This window comes from Ciconia boyciana, chromosome 3 (assembly GCF_034638445.1).
Source record: "Ciconia boyciana chromosome 3, ASM3463844v1, whole genome shotgun sequence".
NCBI lineage: Eukaryota > Metazoa > Chordata > Aves > Ciconiiformes > Ciconiidae > Ciconia > Ciconia boyciana.
This window is the reverse complement of record NC_132936.1, coordinates 96969973-96985732: the sequence shown is the minus strand read 5'-3', so window position 1 is coordinate 96985732 and position 15760 is coordinate 96969973. Positions and strand designations below refer to the sequence as shown.

The following is a 15760-nucleotide window of genomic DNA, read 5'->3' as shown; positions in this document are numbered from 1 at the left end:
TGTTTCATTTAGTGGCTACAGGTGCCATGGGTCCTGGTCATGTGGATCCTAGGGACCTCAGTCTTGGGGGTTTAGGGGGCGCGCATGCTTTTCTCTTGAGGGGTAGGAGCAAGGGAACGAGCAAAGTGCTTCACTGCTTATGTTAGTGCCATTTGCTGCAAGCACATACATGACTACCCATTCAAAGAGGTGTAATTGTACCAGACAGGGATGTGACAAAGCACTTGAGGCAAGAACTTCACTGTTGGCAGCTTATATGAGCACTGACTTCGTTTCTCTTTTTATTCCCCTGCAGAGCATCAACGGAGGCCGCCCGCCACCCCACTTTGTGTATGATCCATCCACCTTTGCCTTCCGTTCCCTCAGCACCTTGAAGCCGCTGAGCCCGATAGCTCCAGTGGAAGAACCGTCATGTGCCTACTGAAGGAGTTTCTCCAAAAACCTCAGGAACTATCAACCAACAACCTGCTTGGCAGGGAGAAGGGGAGGTGGCAATGCCCAAGGGGATGGGTGGGGGAAGAAGGGGACAATGATACATCTTTGCAATACACCCTCTCTGGCAGCAGGAAACATACAGCTTTGCAGCAGTGCCTGTTTTCATACCATTGCCATATCTGAATAGTGGCAAAGGGAGAGACTTTTGTCTTTCAGGGCAAAACAAACCAGTGAGGTCCACAAACTGCAAGGGCAGCCATCAAGGCAGTGTCAAACACAGGGATGGTGGTAGTTGAAGATATCCCTGAGGGATTCAGGGGCTAGTATGGCCTATGTGGCAGCAGGGATGAGTGATCAGGGTGTGAAACCAAGTCTAGTCAGTTTCCCAAGAGTACCTGGGTCTACAATGCTTTGCTATAGACCTGACCCTTCTCCCACTCAGAAGTGAGCTCAGGATTGGAGACAGAGGCTATACAGGACTGCCTGAAAAGCAAGAAGATCCCTCTCTGAGACTTAAAATTGCATTCACTTCAAGTTCTCTTGAGTGGAAGAGTAGGAGAAGGGAGGTGGGAGGGGGTAAGGGCACATTTAGCTCCATGTTCCAGCTGGTCTGCTGACAACAGTGATATTGTCTAAAATGGGGTTGAAAGGGGTTATAGATCAGGGGTTAGAATAAAATTCTAGAATGGAGTGTCTGTGTTCAGCCATCCAAGGAAACACAGCACCCACCCTCGGTCCTCTCAGCATCATCAGAGAGAAGAACTTGGGTGGGTGACTGTGTGCTCTTGGGTCTCCTCTCTGCTGAGGCTGTCTCTGTTCTGGGATAGGCAGCACTTCTCCACAGTGTTGTCCCAATACCCTGCTGCCCTAACATGCTGAAGGTAACTGGCATCACCAAACTCAACTAAATCTAATGTCTCCAGCAGCTTTCCGCTCCCCTGTTATGCTGGCTATTAAATTCTTGTAGACCCCTCCTTGTATCAGTGGAACAAGTATTCCCAGATGTAGCATGGAGTGGGAGAAAGAGGCCTCTGTTTTGTGGCTGCCTGTTGGTGGAAGAAACAGGAGGAGAGTTTGGGTGAAGCTCTGGGACATATTCTATAGACAGTCCTAAGACAGTTAGGACCATGCTAGGCCTTGCTACCACTGGAGTTTGATGGATCTGGCCTTGAGGCATGTATGTGTGTTGTGCTACAAGGCTAATGGGACAAGCTCTCACCTCTCTCGGTGAGGCAAAGGAATGAGGCATTTCCCCTTGCTGTACCTGGTGGCGAGAGTAACCTCTTTGTCTAGGCATTCCCCACCTTGAGCCTGTATCTGGCTGGGTGCAAGGGGGAGTGAGTAATTTACTTCTTGTCTGGATCAAGAGGAGCAACTGTGAGTAATATAAAATAATTTTTGTTTTTAAATCTGCTCCAGTGTGGAGGTCTTTGATGCCACTCTTTGGATGAGACCAATGGTCAGTCCAGCTGCCAGTAGGAGGCCACACAGTGAACCAGCATTCACTGGTGCTTTCTGGGCCCTTCATTGAGACCCTTGGGGAAAGCCCAAAGGCCGTCTAGGCCTGGGGACCTGAATCTCCCACCCCTGCCCTCCTCCATCCCCAACCTCCTCTCACTCAGGCAGGCAGAGCAGCTGGGCAAGGCAGCGAGGGGACATCTGTCCTGATCCTGCCCCAGCTCTGCCTGCTCTTTGGCTCCAGGCTGTCACAGCTGAGCCACCCCCTGCACCAGCACCACCTCCAAGGGGTCGCTTGGGTTTGCTGGTGAGGTGCCTCTGGCAGAGCATTGTGGTTCCCTGCATGAAGTCCCTTCTTCCAACAGAGGCTGATTCCTCTGCTGATTCCTCCTGCCTCTGTAGAGACTCTGCTTATCTTGTCTCGATGGCGCACCTCAGCTTTTTAACTGCTGCCAGATCAAGCTGACCAGTGCAGGACAGGAAGCGTTGCCTCTTTGGACCAAACCCCTGTGGCTCAGGAGAAGGGACAGCAGTAGGCTGGTACCTACCTGAAGAGGCACATTCCCTGTGCAGATGGCTGGGGCAGTAGCCCCCATGCCCCCAGGCTTTGCTCAGCGAGAGCTGCTGAGGTGCTTGGCCCCAGAGATGTGTTTCTGTCAGCCCGCAGGTGCGGCAGACTGCCTTCCCCGGGGTGGGAGCAGGGAACAGGGACGTCCTGCCAATATCATTGCCTTTTAGTACTTTTGTAACTTTTCTCTGTCTTTTCTTTTTCAATCATAAGGAAAAATAAAAAAAAAACAACAATGAAATAAAGTGTAACAGCTGCTATATTCACACCTCTGGTGGGTCTTATGCATTTGCCATCTTCTGGGTGTTTGTGGGCAGGGGTATAGGAGGGGATGGAGCAGAGCGAGCTATGACACAGCACTGCCAAATCCCAAGCCATGTCTGCAAGAGAATGGCTTTGAAAACAAACTAGCAAGAGCTTTTCTAAAGTGAATGCCAGGCTCTTTGCATATAAGAGGAGCTCCCTGTGCAGCTGCTCCCTTTGAGGCTAGGCCTGGTACGGTATATTGGCCCTCACTGGTGCTCCCCCCACCAAGAAGGTGCCTTAGCTTTTGCGTGACGTCCTTATTGCTTGGGGGTTGAACATGTCCTGGCTGGTGGTCTCCATCCCCCAAAACAGAAGGTTGGGTGACCACGCAGCTGGTCTTTGGCTTATAATTTTAGCATCAGTAAGTCTTACACCTCTGTCCCAAGTTTCTCAGCAGCGCTTTTGCTCACACCTAGAGCACTCATGCTCCATTCCTCAGTAGCGTAACTCTAGCTCACCCCTTTTTCTGGATCTTGCTCTAAACCCCCTATCTCAGGTACTTGTAATGTGCATTCCCCACCCCTTGCTATCTCCTTGAGCTAATTCCTGTCTCTGCCCCACGATCCTAGCTCTGTATGTTAACCAGCACCCCACAAGGCTATTACCTATGTCCCCCCTTCCAAGGTGCCCTGAGAGATACCAGGTTAAATTCCCTTAGCAGTCCTACTTAGACCCATTCCCAGGAGTCCTTTTCCGCTCTTCCCTCCAAGCTGTGATCTCCTCTAGGCATCCTGCCATCTTTCTTATCTTGAAATTCTCCCCTCTGTCAGCTGCAGCTCATTGTTAATTGGCCTTGGCCTGTTTTCCAAGGGTTATAAGGTGGACTTTTTGGCTCCCCCAAGCCCTTTGCTCTCGTACTTCCCATGCAGAATTGCCTTTCTCTGTGATGTTTCCGCCAAAACAGACTGATTGTTCAGCGCACCCACCTTTGGGGCCCTATACGCCATTCAGAAACATGGTGGCCGCTATGGCTCCACAAACCCTGATCATCTGTAGGCTTCTGCCAGGTCAAGCTTGTTTATACGCATATAAATGCATAGAGGAGGATGTGTTGATCTTGTATCAGCCTGGCTGTAGGTACAGACACCTATTGCGCTGGAGCCAGGGTACAGCAGAAGGCTGGCATAAAGCTTTGCAGTGTGCAGTCAGCTAATCGGCTGGGGTCTAGAGCTGCTTCTGCTGTAGTCTGGGCCCCCGGCATGTGTTTGGGTTAAGTTCGATTGTGCCCACCCCTCATATCTCCCTGCAAGCTGGGCCTCCGAGTTAAGGACAAAACAGGGCAGTTTTTGTGGTAAAATATGATGATAAGCTCGATATGATGATAAGCTCTGAAGCTAAAAGAAAACAGGTATTCACGAAGATCTTACGGGGTACTTTTCAGTTGTAGTTACCAGTGTAGCTGACAAAGGAGGCTAAGGACGTTGGCCTCATTTGGATGCCAGACCCTGGCATGGGGGAAGGGTTTGCCCAAGACCACAGAGGAAGCCATCGGCAGAAACCAGGGAAATGAGAGCTGAGCTGTGGTCTTCTGAAGGCTGCTCCTTGCTGTAGCCACTGTGCCCCGTTGCTGCCTCTGGCATACATCAGTGCGGGGCTGTTCACCTCTGTGGCTTGCAAAACACCTTGTGCAAACACTCCCTCCGCTGCTGGAGAGGGCAGGGGCTCCGGCTGGGGTGTGAGCGAAGCACTTTGCAAGCGTGGTCAGCTTGGCATAGGTCCCTCAGGGCCTCCGATTTGCTGGAGCTCCCAGCTCCAGAGTGAGTCCTCCCACCAGGTTTGGGTCGTGGCTCGGTGGGGGAGCCCGTAACTTCTAAGTTGAGATCTTTCTCTGCTCTGAGCCGATCTCGCTTGGAGACGTGCAGGTGTTTCCCTTCAGAGCAGAAAACAAAGAGAGGAGGACTGTTGTGCCAAGGCGCGCTGAACTCAGCTGTGTTAACCATCTGCAGGAGGGTGAATGGGGACAGGCGGCTGTTTGAAGAGCTTGGCCACGGCTTCTCTGTGATTTAAGTGGGACCGTTTAGGCTAATACTGTTCTCCAATTAAAGTAAATTAATTAGGTTAATGCTGTGGCCTTATAAAAATAACAGAGGGGAACCAAGCTCACAGCAGCGGCAAAGGGAATCGTTATACATGTAGCCTGAGACTCGGCGAGTCCCTTTGCAAGCCAGCGCGCAAGATCGGCTCTTCTTGTGTTGTCCAAACATTTTCTTAGACATATGTATGTACGTGCATGCACACACACAATATATATATTTATGTCTCTGTATGTTTAATTTGTGCAGAAATCTCTGTACTCTTACAGTCACCCACAAGCAGGGTGCCCTGTGCACACCTGGATCTTTGTTTGACAGGGCTCAATGCGAAGCCCACCTGCGGCACACTCACCATCTGCGTGCTACAAAGCATGATGATGCTTGGAAAAGACGCCTACCACCCCGTTTCCAACTGCGTGCTGAGTGTTGACCTATCTGCCTACCTACCAGATTGACTAGGAAAAATGGGCAAAATCAGCAGTGCTGCTAGGGCCAGGGTTCCCACCCCAGGCTAGACAGAGGCCACTGAAACACGGCTTGGCACAGAAACAACCGAGAAGCAGAATTTCCAGCCGGACAGACCGCCTCCTTCAAACAACTTAGGGCTTTCCCTTGCTCTTTCTGAAGCTGCATAGCATGTTGTGGCAAGACATGGGGTGGAAGAATGCATTCAAGGGTGTGTATCAGGTTGGGGTTGGATGGGGTACGTGCTGATGCAGTGTGGGTGTATAGACACAGTGCATTTACAGTGGCATTTATATGGTTGTGGCATTTATGTTTATGGCATGTTATTTATATTTTAAGTGGAAGGAAGTCTTGGAGGAGTAAAGGCAACGGGCACGCATGCAAGCAAGCGTGTGCCTGGCAGGATGGATGCTGGTGGATGCGCATCTGGGGCATGGGCAGAAGAGCTTGTGCTGGGGAAGGGCATGAATGAGGCCATGTGTTTGCAGGGGTCCGCAGATAGTGATGCACGGAGGATGTACAAATAGGTTACATATGCCAAGGCAAGGGTGATGAGTATTTATTTGCTGTTCTGCAGTCTCAGCCATTTGTGGTAGCAACTGGCAGACTTTTGCCATGCATCACGCCAGTAATGTTTAGGAAAAGTGAAGAAAAAATTACAAATGCCTGATCTGTGTCCTTGAGGCACTTGGGAGCTTTCACCATTGAATTAAAAAGAAGCAGGCACCTGGACAACAGTGACTCAAAACAAAGTGACCTCATTAGAAAATAGAGAGTGATTGTACACTGTTCTTCTCAGACAAGAACTTCAGGGACATCAAATAAAAGTAGCAGGTGGCAGGTTCAAAGCAAACAACCGGAGGCAGATCTGCACAGAGCGTGGGGTTGTACTGGGGAACCCTGTGCCACAGGACGCTGTGGCTGCTCAATATTTACAAGGCTCCAGACTTGAAAAGAAAGAAAAAAGAAGAAAAATACTCCCCAGGAAACACTGCGTGCACAAATGCCACCTCCGGTTGAGGAAGGCGGTGAGGTGGGAGGGTTTTCTGGGGTAGGTTGCTGTGTGCCAGCCCTGTCTCACCCTTCTCTGGGGCAGAGTCTGCTCCTGCCAGCGTTCAAGGTGGGCTAGTGGCTCCAAACAGACACAGTCACTCTGATTCCTTACAAAGTGCACTCTTCTTGTTATTAACAAAAGCAGTTTAACTGTATTTTGTTTTCTCAGACATAATGGGTTGATAACAAATGGTCTGGATAAAGCCTAATCCCACTTCCGTGGAAGCCTGGGGCAAAACCCCCATTGCCTTCCCAGGAGGTGATACGAGGCCTCAGTGGTGACTTGGCCTTCAAGTCTTTGATGGTGAGGTTGGGGATGACCTGGTGCATCTACCGAGCTGCCAGCATCAGGGATGTCCTGGTTTTGGCTAGGATAGAGTTAATTTTCTTTCTAGTAGCTGGTATAGTGCTGTGGTTTGGATATAGAATGAGAATACTGTTGATAACACACTGATGTTTTAGTTGTTGCTGAGCAGTGCTTACACTAAGTCAAGGATTTTTCAGCTCCTCATACTGCCCTGCCAGCGAGGAGGCCAGAGGTGCTCAAGAAGCTGGGAAGGGACACAGCCAGGACAGCTGACCCAAAGGGCTATTCCACACCATATGGCGTCATGCTGAACAAAAAACTGGGGGGAGTTGGCTGGGGGGGTGCAGCCACTGCTCGGGAACTGGCTGGGCATCTGTCAGTGGGTGGCGAGCAATCGCATTGTGCATCACTTATTTTGTATATTCTTTTATCATCATTATTATTATTTTCCCTTCCTTTTCTGTCCTATTAAATTGTCTTTATCTCAGCCCACGAGTTTTACCTTTTTTCCAATTCTCTCCCCCATCCCACTGCGGGGGGGAGTGAGCGAACGCCTGTGTGGTGTTTAGCTGCTTGCCGGGTGAAACCACAACAAGAGAGTAGCTTGAAACCTGGGCCGCTCACTGATCTATCTGCATGGCTGCAAATGGGCATCCTACAGACCCCATCTGCCCTCAGCGTGCAGGTGCTGGGGCCCTGCTAGGAGGACCCCAGGTCATCGGGGCTGCCTGGCATCCGTCATGTCCCTCACCACAGCCAGGCTGAGCCTGAACCATCCGTGGTCGCTACGTGCAGAGGCTGGTCGCAAGGGCATAGCTCAGGCTCAGTTTTCCGAAGCTCCCCCCTCTTAGCGGGTCTGGTCTGTACCGGGTGGCAGGCTGGCGTCCGTGTGCCATAGGAACAAAGTGAGTTTGGTTTGAGCGCTGTCTCACAATATGTATATTATGTTTGTAATAGACAAACTTAGGCTTACAATATGTATATTATGTATGTAATATACTTTTGGGGTGTAGGAATGAGTTAGGAAAGCAAGAAGTGTCCCCCAGAGATTGGTAACCCTCACATGGGAGTGAGCAAGCCAAAGAGGACGCAGCTGAAACAGCAAGGCTCTGCAGAAGTAGCATCAGTGACGAGGAGGACATTTAAGCATGTTGGTATCTCACCATTTCCTGAGCTAGATTTTAGTGAGCTTATTCAAGAAAGAGGGTGAGGAAATAGAAGATGTAGACGCTTTGAGAGCTAGCTCCGGCTGTCGCTGCACGCCAGCCTGGCAGGACTTGACCACATGTTTTCAGTTAACCCGGGACAGGATGTGCAGATAGCGCCGGACACATGAGGAGCCCCAAAATCTGTTTTCCTTTTTGTGGCTGCTCACATCAGTGCCTGCTGTAATAATAGCTCAGTCTGTTAGTGGGTTGGCCAGCATTGATTGCATGTTCCCGTCTGACATGTTCACAGCATAGTAGCTCCAAGGTCAGATAAGTGGAGGAACTGAAAGTGCCATGAGAGCGGGGTGTCATGTGGGGAGATGAAGGGAGACAACAAAGCCCCTTTGACAAGGAAAGTGGTCACCATCCGCAGCAGGAGCAAAGTTGCTTTCTACCGAAGGGTCCCCTGGGAGCTCTGCTCTCCTCACCCTGGCGTGTCCTGCAGACACCCCAGACGGGCTATCCGGCATCTGTCCTCGGTGTAGCGTGGCCTTGGAGCACACTGGCATGCTACGCTGGTGGGTCTCACAGGCATTTGCTCCCCACTGAGGGATGGTGGTGCCCTGCATTGCTGGTGTGAGACCTGTCCTTGTGTGCCCACAGCTCTCCTGTTTGTCCACCTGGACCTACTCCTCTTTTCCTTGGCGTCTGTGAATGCCTCTCCTCCGCCTGACCATGTCTTTTTCCAGGCCTCCCCTGTTTCTTCACCCTCTCTCCTGGTTTCAGGTTCCTCTAGGACCCTGCACTGAGCCCAGAGGCTTTCACGCTGGGGTCTTGGTGCAACTCCTTTTCCCTCGCAAATTTTCTCATCCTCTTCTCCTTCCTTGGCCACCTTGTTTCAGACTTTAGTTTTAACAGCAAGAAAGTTTTAATGTAGACAAAACTACATTCCACTCCTGGAAATGGTTGAAGCATCTTTGCCAAATTTTTCCAAAAAGGATAGCCAGAGTCTTCCACCCTGGTCCGTTTCACTGCCGATGGGTGACATCTGGCAAGGTGTTGGTGAGGGTCTTGCCCAACGGAAGGCTGCTCAGCAAACCCGGCCTTAGGCAGTGCAAGCAAGCCAAATGCAGCAGGGCAAAACCTCGATCATATACAGCTCTTTTGAATCCTGAAAGCCTTTGTCAGATCTTCAGCGCAGAGCCTCCACAGGCCCTGTTTTGAAGAGATGTTTTGTCCTTTCCTGGCTTTAAACAGTTCCCCAAAATAAACCCTCTGCTATTTACCGGCATTGTTTTCTTTCTTGTGTTGAATGCTGATAAATAATCAGACCCATTATATTATATTCGTGTCTGCTCTGGTAGAAAATAATTACAACAATTACTACCGAATCAAAATGCTTCTGTTTCTCCTGGTGTCATTAGCATGTCCCAAACATTTTGTTCTTGTGGTTTAAAGTGCAGTAATAACATAGTCCAAGTGCAACACCCGGTTGAGCGGAGCTTCCCAGCACAGCAAGCTTCCCAGCCATGATTGCCTCTGAGATGCTGCTAATTTTCAATCATGGTGTCAGATCCTCTTCTACCGCAGGGAGAGCAACTGCTTAGCCTGTGATTTACCCAATTTATTCCGGTAATAACCGGGCTGGCTGTGTAGCCATCTGTCTGCTTTACATGCTCCTCCTGCCCCCCACCCTCCGCCACCACGCAGACCGAGCTGTGTCTCTGTCCTTGCGACAGCAGGCAGAGAAGGCATTGCTTCGTCCTGGCCATGAAGCGGGCCTCGGTGCGCTCAGAGAAGGGTACAAATGTTCCCCCCTCTGCTCTGCCCAAAAGCAGCAAGCAATGCTGCCCCTCTCTGCTGACCTCTGGATGCCAGGGCTGCCAGCAGTGGTGCCTCCTGCAGATATTTCCACCAGGCAGGGAAGGAAAGATCCCTTTTTAGGTAGGGCACAGCAGGTTATCAAGGTTTCAGCTGCACCCTGGCCCAAGCCAGGGGAGCTATGCCCAGTTTGCGAGGGGGAAACTGAGGCAGAGAGCGGCTAAGGCAAGGACCCGACACAAAGATAGTGGAAAGATACACATTAGGCTGAAACTGCATCCACAGATATGAAAACCATCGTGGTCATATGGCTCTGTCTGTGAAGAAAAACACTGTATTGACTGGATCATTATAAAGCCTTTAATTGAAGAGCCAAGTCCTCTCTGCCCTGTGTAATGTTACTCAAACAGACCTGCACACAAGTCCTTCAAAGCAGATATTAGCCAGGGTACAGCCCTAGATCAACAGTCATTCAGGATCAGAATTGCTTGAAACCACTGGGTAAAATCAAATATAAATAGAGCAGAGAGCATTTGAAGCAATTACAGTCTCGGGGGAGATTCATTCCCCGTAACGAAGCCAAGAAAAGAGGAGACGATGCATCATTTCTGTAATGCAGCGAGGACATGCAGAAGCTGGATTACTCAGAAAACTCTGAGCAGCACGTATGGTTCATATTAAATCACCTAACCTTTCTATCTCCAGTGGTATTTCTGTGGCTTCATTACCGTGGTGCTCTACAAACTGTAGCCTTGTGATTGCCTCTGGGAGACAGCGCAATATCCGGGGTAAACAGGATTTTACTTCTTGTGCACACCAAAATACTGAATTTTCCTGCTATTTTTGAACTGGAGTGGTACTGCACAGAGGAAAGATCCTCACTTCGGAGCTGAAATGCAGAGCAAAGAAAATCATTTAGGTCCTTAGAGAAGCTATTGCTCGCACAAAGACTTTGCCCTGCATCTCCGGAGTCTGTCTTGATGGTCTAACTGCAAGGAGCATCTTCCCTCTGAGGTGCAGGGTGCAATTCCGTAATGCCCAAGGTTGTTTTTCCGTAAACGAGGTATTTGCTACCAAATTTCCCAACTCTCAGATTCCCTCGGTGCTGGAGAGGCTCAGACCGTGGGGCTTGGCCATGGGGCAGCTTGGCTGGCAGCTCAGGCACAGCAACGCGTCAGCCAACCTCTGTCTAACACTGCGCATGGGTTTTGCCCAGAGCCTCAGCTCCCTCTCAGGTTTTCCTTGCCATCTCCTGCTTGTCACCAAGCTGCTCCCCTGCCCGGGCAATGCCGAGGCACCGCTCCTCCCCGCGCTGCAGAGCACCTCAGGCGCGCACCTTGACACCTTGGGGTCCCTGCAAAGCACCGGCAGCGGGTCCTTGGCAGGACTCGCATCACTTGCCCACCCCAGGAGCACTGCTTTCCTTCAGAGGTGGATGCCGTCCCGTGCTGCCCGTGTCTGCTTGCAGACTGCGTGCAGCAGCGAGGCTCTTGAACGGCTGGAAAGGAAATCACGTTTTTCCTGATGCCTGAAAGGAATTTTTCCTGAGGAGCTGCGGTGCTGGCTGCACGTGGGGTGCAAGGGGTCAAGCCCGGGAGATCCCAGGCTGACATCTTCAGGCTGAATTTCCACCCAGGTCTGACTTTGGCTTTACAGCTGTGGCTGAAATGGAAAGAGAAGCGGGTGGCCAAAATGTCTGCACTACCCAGGGTGCTTGAGGGAGATACTGAAGAGTGATTAACCACCCAAATTGAGCCCAGGTAACTGGGATCATCTGAAGCACCAGTTAAAAGAAGAACATGTCCTATAATTTGTGGGTAATGGGAATCCAATCTCTTTGTGCCTCTGCCCACAGGCAGTGCTGTCTGAGTGCATGACCATGCACAAGGTATTTAGACAGGCTTCACACTTTGCATCGCTCCTACAAGGAGCTTTGTCCATGTGCCAAAATGTGTTGTAGCTGTTCTTCAGCAGAGCAAGGAGCTGGGGCAGTTGGAGGGCTTTGCCCAGCACTAGGTTGAGCTATGGGAGCCTGGACTGCAGCCCCATCTGGGGTGCACAGGATGAGACCCGAGAGTCCCTCCGTACCTCTCCAGTCCCTCTCATGATTGAGAGCAAACCTGGGAACGCAGGCCAGGAGGGAGCAAGAGCTGCTCCATCCAGCTCCTCCCATCTGGGCTAATCAAGGGGACCCAGCACTTCAGGGTGGCCCACCAAAGGCACCTCCCGCTGCTGAGCTGGGGATGCTGCCAAGGGCTGCTTGTACAACCAGGCCTTTGCTCTATGAGCGGTGCTGCGGCTCTGTGGAGGTAAGGCTGAGCAAGGCTCTTGGGCTCGTTGCAGGATGCCACAAAATGCTCTGGCCACATGCCACAAACTTCGGTCTTCTCAGCTGGGGCCACCTGCTGCGTGGTTGCTTGCAGTTGCAAGAGGCTGGGTACCACAGCCTGGGTAACTCCTCATCCCACCTTCCTATGGCATCTTGCAGCTGCCTGGCAAAGCTTTAACCCTTTCCTTACAATAGCCACACAGAAATTCATCTTTATGACTTGTACAGGTTGGAAGCCCCCATCACACTTTGGAGATGCCAGCATTGCCTTTGGCCAATGGCTGTGCCTCCTATGGAGAGCCTGTTGGTGGCCTGGCCTCGGCGCTCCTCCGTAACAGGAGAGAACAACACATTTCCTTTTGGTGCTGGCATAGCGGGAAAGTTTATGTGCTGCAAAAGAGCGGGGTAGTATTTCTTTCCTCTGAAAAAGGAGAAGTCTCTTGATCTCCGAATCACTCCGACCTCTCCCTCTGTATCTGGTAAATAATCTGGGCTTCCTGGGCTTGGGCCAGGGAGAGCAGGAATGGAAATACACAGGTTGTAGCTCAAGTCATCCTTTCATGTCATGAGCTTGGCTGGGCCAGGCTGTTGGGGACATGTGGCAGTGCCCACAGTGGGGACAGACAGACGGGTCCCATCCCTCTCCTTGATGCTGTCTGTGTCCAAGTGTCCCACCACAGCCACCAGCACGAACTTGCCCCTGGGTCTGTGAAGGGCAGAAAGACCCTGAGACCAACGCTGGGCAGATGGGGACGTGCCTGAGCTGATGTAGCCTCGAACCTGGGATATCCCCTGAAGACAGCGTACAGGGCACGTGGAGCTGTCCCCAGGCAGGTCCCCATGGTGGCCACAGGTGACGTGAGCCTCCTGCTCCTCAGGGACTTGCCTGGAGCGGCCACTTTGCTGAGTCTGGGGCAAAAAAGGGGAGGGCAGGAGGGTGGCACCGGCCAGGGCGACAAACTGCTCTTCCCACTGTGCAATCTGTTCCTGGAGAGGAAAAGCAAAAAGCTGCTTGATTTCTTTCCTTTCTTTCTTTTTTTCTTTAATAAGACAAGAGGGAAGAGTGAGCAGCAGAGACCCCTCTGCAGCTCAGAGGTGCGCAGCGAAGCAGCGCCTGCGGCCGAAAGCAGGGCCGGCGGTGCCCGGAGGAAGAGGAGGCACTTCTCCCCGCGGGTTTACAGACCCTTGGCTCGCAAAGCAGGAGGACAAAGTGCGTCGCCAAAACGGCATTGCGCTTGATGTCTGGGTCAGAGAAGCTCCAGCTGGGCCTGGGCAGCCCCTTCCGCCTCCCCACCCCTTGAGAGCTGGCCAGCAGCCGGGGGCCAAACTGGCACCTCACCCCCGGCGCTGATGGGAAGGTGAAGGGACCGTGGGAAAACCCGGCTCTGGCTGGCTGCTGTCAGCTCGGCGGCATTCGCAGTACAAAAAATATTTCTCCCCCCCCATGCCCTCCCCATCCCTGCCGTGGTCTGCCTTGGCGGTACGAAGGCAGCCGTAACTGGCTGCCCCGATGGATCGGGAACTGATGGATGAGCCAGCTACCCCGAGCGCCTGCCGGAGGGCCATGGGGAACGACTATGGAGCAGATGATGGGAATTACAGCTGGGTAAACATAATACCGCACTAACCCCATGGGGTGCGAGCGGGGTCCTGGCCGCAGGAGCAAAGCACCTCCCCAAAGGTGGTGCCCGACGCTGCTGGGGCCGTCCCCGTCGCACTGGTGGGGTGATAATGCAAAACCCTCCCTCACCTTCACCTGGCTCTTCCCAGGCACCGGGCACCCTGCCATAAAAGCAGCCTTTCCCTGGCCTCCCCTGAGTGCTGCTATTTATTACATTACAAGGGGAGAAGGTGGGCTTGGTGCTTTCAGGGATTTCAGGGTGCGATGCTGGGCAGTAACTGGGGTGGGCTCAGAGGGCGGCAGGACTAGGGAGACTGGAAAATGCTCACGGTATGCAATTGCTCCCTGTGTGCAATAAAAAGCCAGCAGCCCATTTTGGTCAAAGCAAACAGCCTTTTGCAAAAGCCTGCCCTAAGAGGAGCTGCTGCTCCCAGAGCATACTACAGCCCCCAGGTAATAACGCTGTAATCAGTGTCAGTGCACACAGTTAACCACGACAGTATTACCACCCCCAGAGATTTCAAAATCCTGAGTAAGGCCCCAAATCTCACAGCACTGGCTTAAAAAACTAGGGGATTAGAAACTGTGCAGTTTGGAGTCTGTTACTTAGCCTCTGTTTTGGTTTTTAAAACTTTCAGATACAGCTGGGACACATTTTCAGCTTCCATTTGCATCGCAATTGCAAGGTCACAATAATTACTGCAGAGAAGGTAGTTACAGGGTTGTTTATTTTGTGAAGGAAGCTGAGATTCTCATATATTTACGTTTTACTGGGAGGGGGCTTTAACAGCTCTCTAGGCTCTGAGAGTCTGTTAAAATTTGCAGGAGCCACTGATACGATAATAGATTAACCTCACACCAATTTATGTGTGTGGTTACTGATCACCTGCTCTAAATGACCTCATTGCAAAAAGTGGACTTGCCTTTCCAAGGAACTCTGCACGTTTGCAGATGTGTCAACAAAGCATCGTTTCCACTGGAAGCGTTGGCAAGGAGGGAAAAAGTGAAGTGAATCTCGTTGCCCAGGAAGGCATAAAGGCAGACGGATAAATAATCAGGTGGTGAACCAACTACTTGGCAGTAAGTGGTGAGGCAATCGCAGTGCAATGAAGACCAATAAGAAAATGTGATGTCATGCATGGCCCTGCTTTGCCAAAGTGCGCCGCTCCCTGCAGAAAATTGCAAAGAACTGTAAAACCAAAATAAATTCATGTTTCAGCTGGAGACTGAGGCAATAATCTTTATGGTGAAGTAGCATCGGAGCTGTTGGTTGGACATCTCAGCTCCTCTCCCAAGGAAGACTCTGCCACGCTTTGGTCGGGGAGGCTGGAAGCTGGGACACAAAGTGAACGTTGGCTGCCTCTTTACGTGCTCCAGCCTCTGAGCTGCTGTAGGACTGGAGCAAACCTAGGGGAGATGTTGAGGGTGGTCCCACAGGGGCCACAGCTTTGTGTGTTATGGTCCTGTCCTCCCTTTCTCCTCTCCCAGCTCCTCTGTATCAAAGCAGAGAGTGAGCCCTCGGGAGAGGCTCAGCACAATGTCTCCTTTGAGGGAAGTCGACAGCTGCAATTTGCTGGGTATTTACAGGCCCTAGATACTGCTCTGGATTTGAATGGAGAGGAAGGGGCAGGAAGAAGTTAAAAGGAAAAAAGGAGGAATAGTTTGCACGGGACAAAATAGGAGCAGCCTGCATGTCCTGCTGGTGCTAGCTGAAGGCAATGACCCATACCCTTCATCGACACCTCTAAACACCACCAGCCAGGGAGGTCCAGCTGGTCTTTCAGCTAGGGGACTCTGGCCAAGCTAGTCCCCATCTTCTTCGGCTGGGTTGCATCCCACTGCCCAGACGTGCAAGTGTTTGCAGAGAGGTTCAGATGAAACTGTTCATTTTCTTCCCCTTTAAACATAAAATGCATTCCCTTAACCACAACCATAGGAGGAGGCAGCTGCTCTTGGCAAACAGAGCCATGCTAAGTGCACTTGCTGGAAGTGTTTTGACTTTGTTTCTGAACACGACCCTAAGTGTAGTAATCCTCAGCTTTGGCCACTGGCTGTGTGGTATAGTGGGGGTGCGAGGGGTCGGGAGGACACAGGGTCCATCTAGGGAACAACCAGAAAGGAAATTTCTGCAGCGGTCCATTGCCACGGCAGGAACAAACGTAAGTAGCAGTATAGAGAAGTATAAACATAGGGGGTTTAGAGCCCTAAAGATTGGT

General features: G+C 51.5%; 1 protein-coding gene across 3 annotated transcripts in view; it reads left to right on the top strand.

Moving 5' to 3' along the window:
- LOC140649468 (uncharacterized) overlaps positions 1-7082 on the top strand; it is a 64094-nt gene extending 57012 nt beyond the window's left edge. For 2 of the 3 annotated variants that reach the window (XM_072856722.1, XM_072856724.1), the window contains one exon: positions 296-7081. In XM_072856722.1, the coding sequence (XP_072712823.1) occupies positions 296-424 (129 nt within the window). In that variant the 3' untranslated portion in view covers positions 425-7081. Of the gene's footprint in view, positions 1-295 lie in introns of all 3 variants that reach the window. The other variant, XM_072856723.1, reaches the window with a different exon arrangement.
- The last annotated feature ends 8678 nt before the right edge of the window (positions 7083-15760 follow it).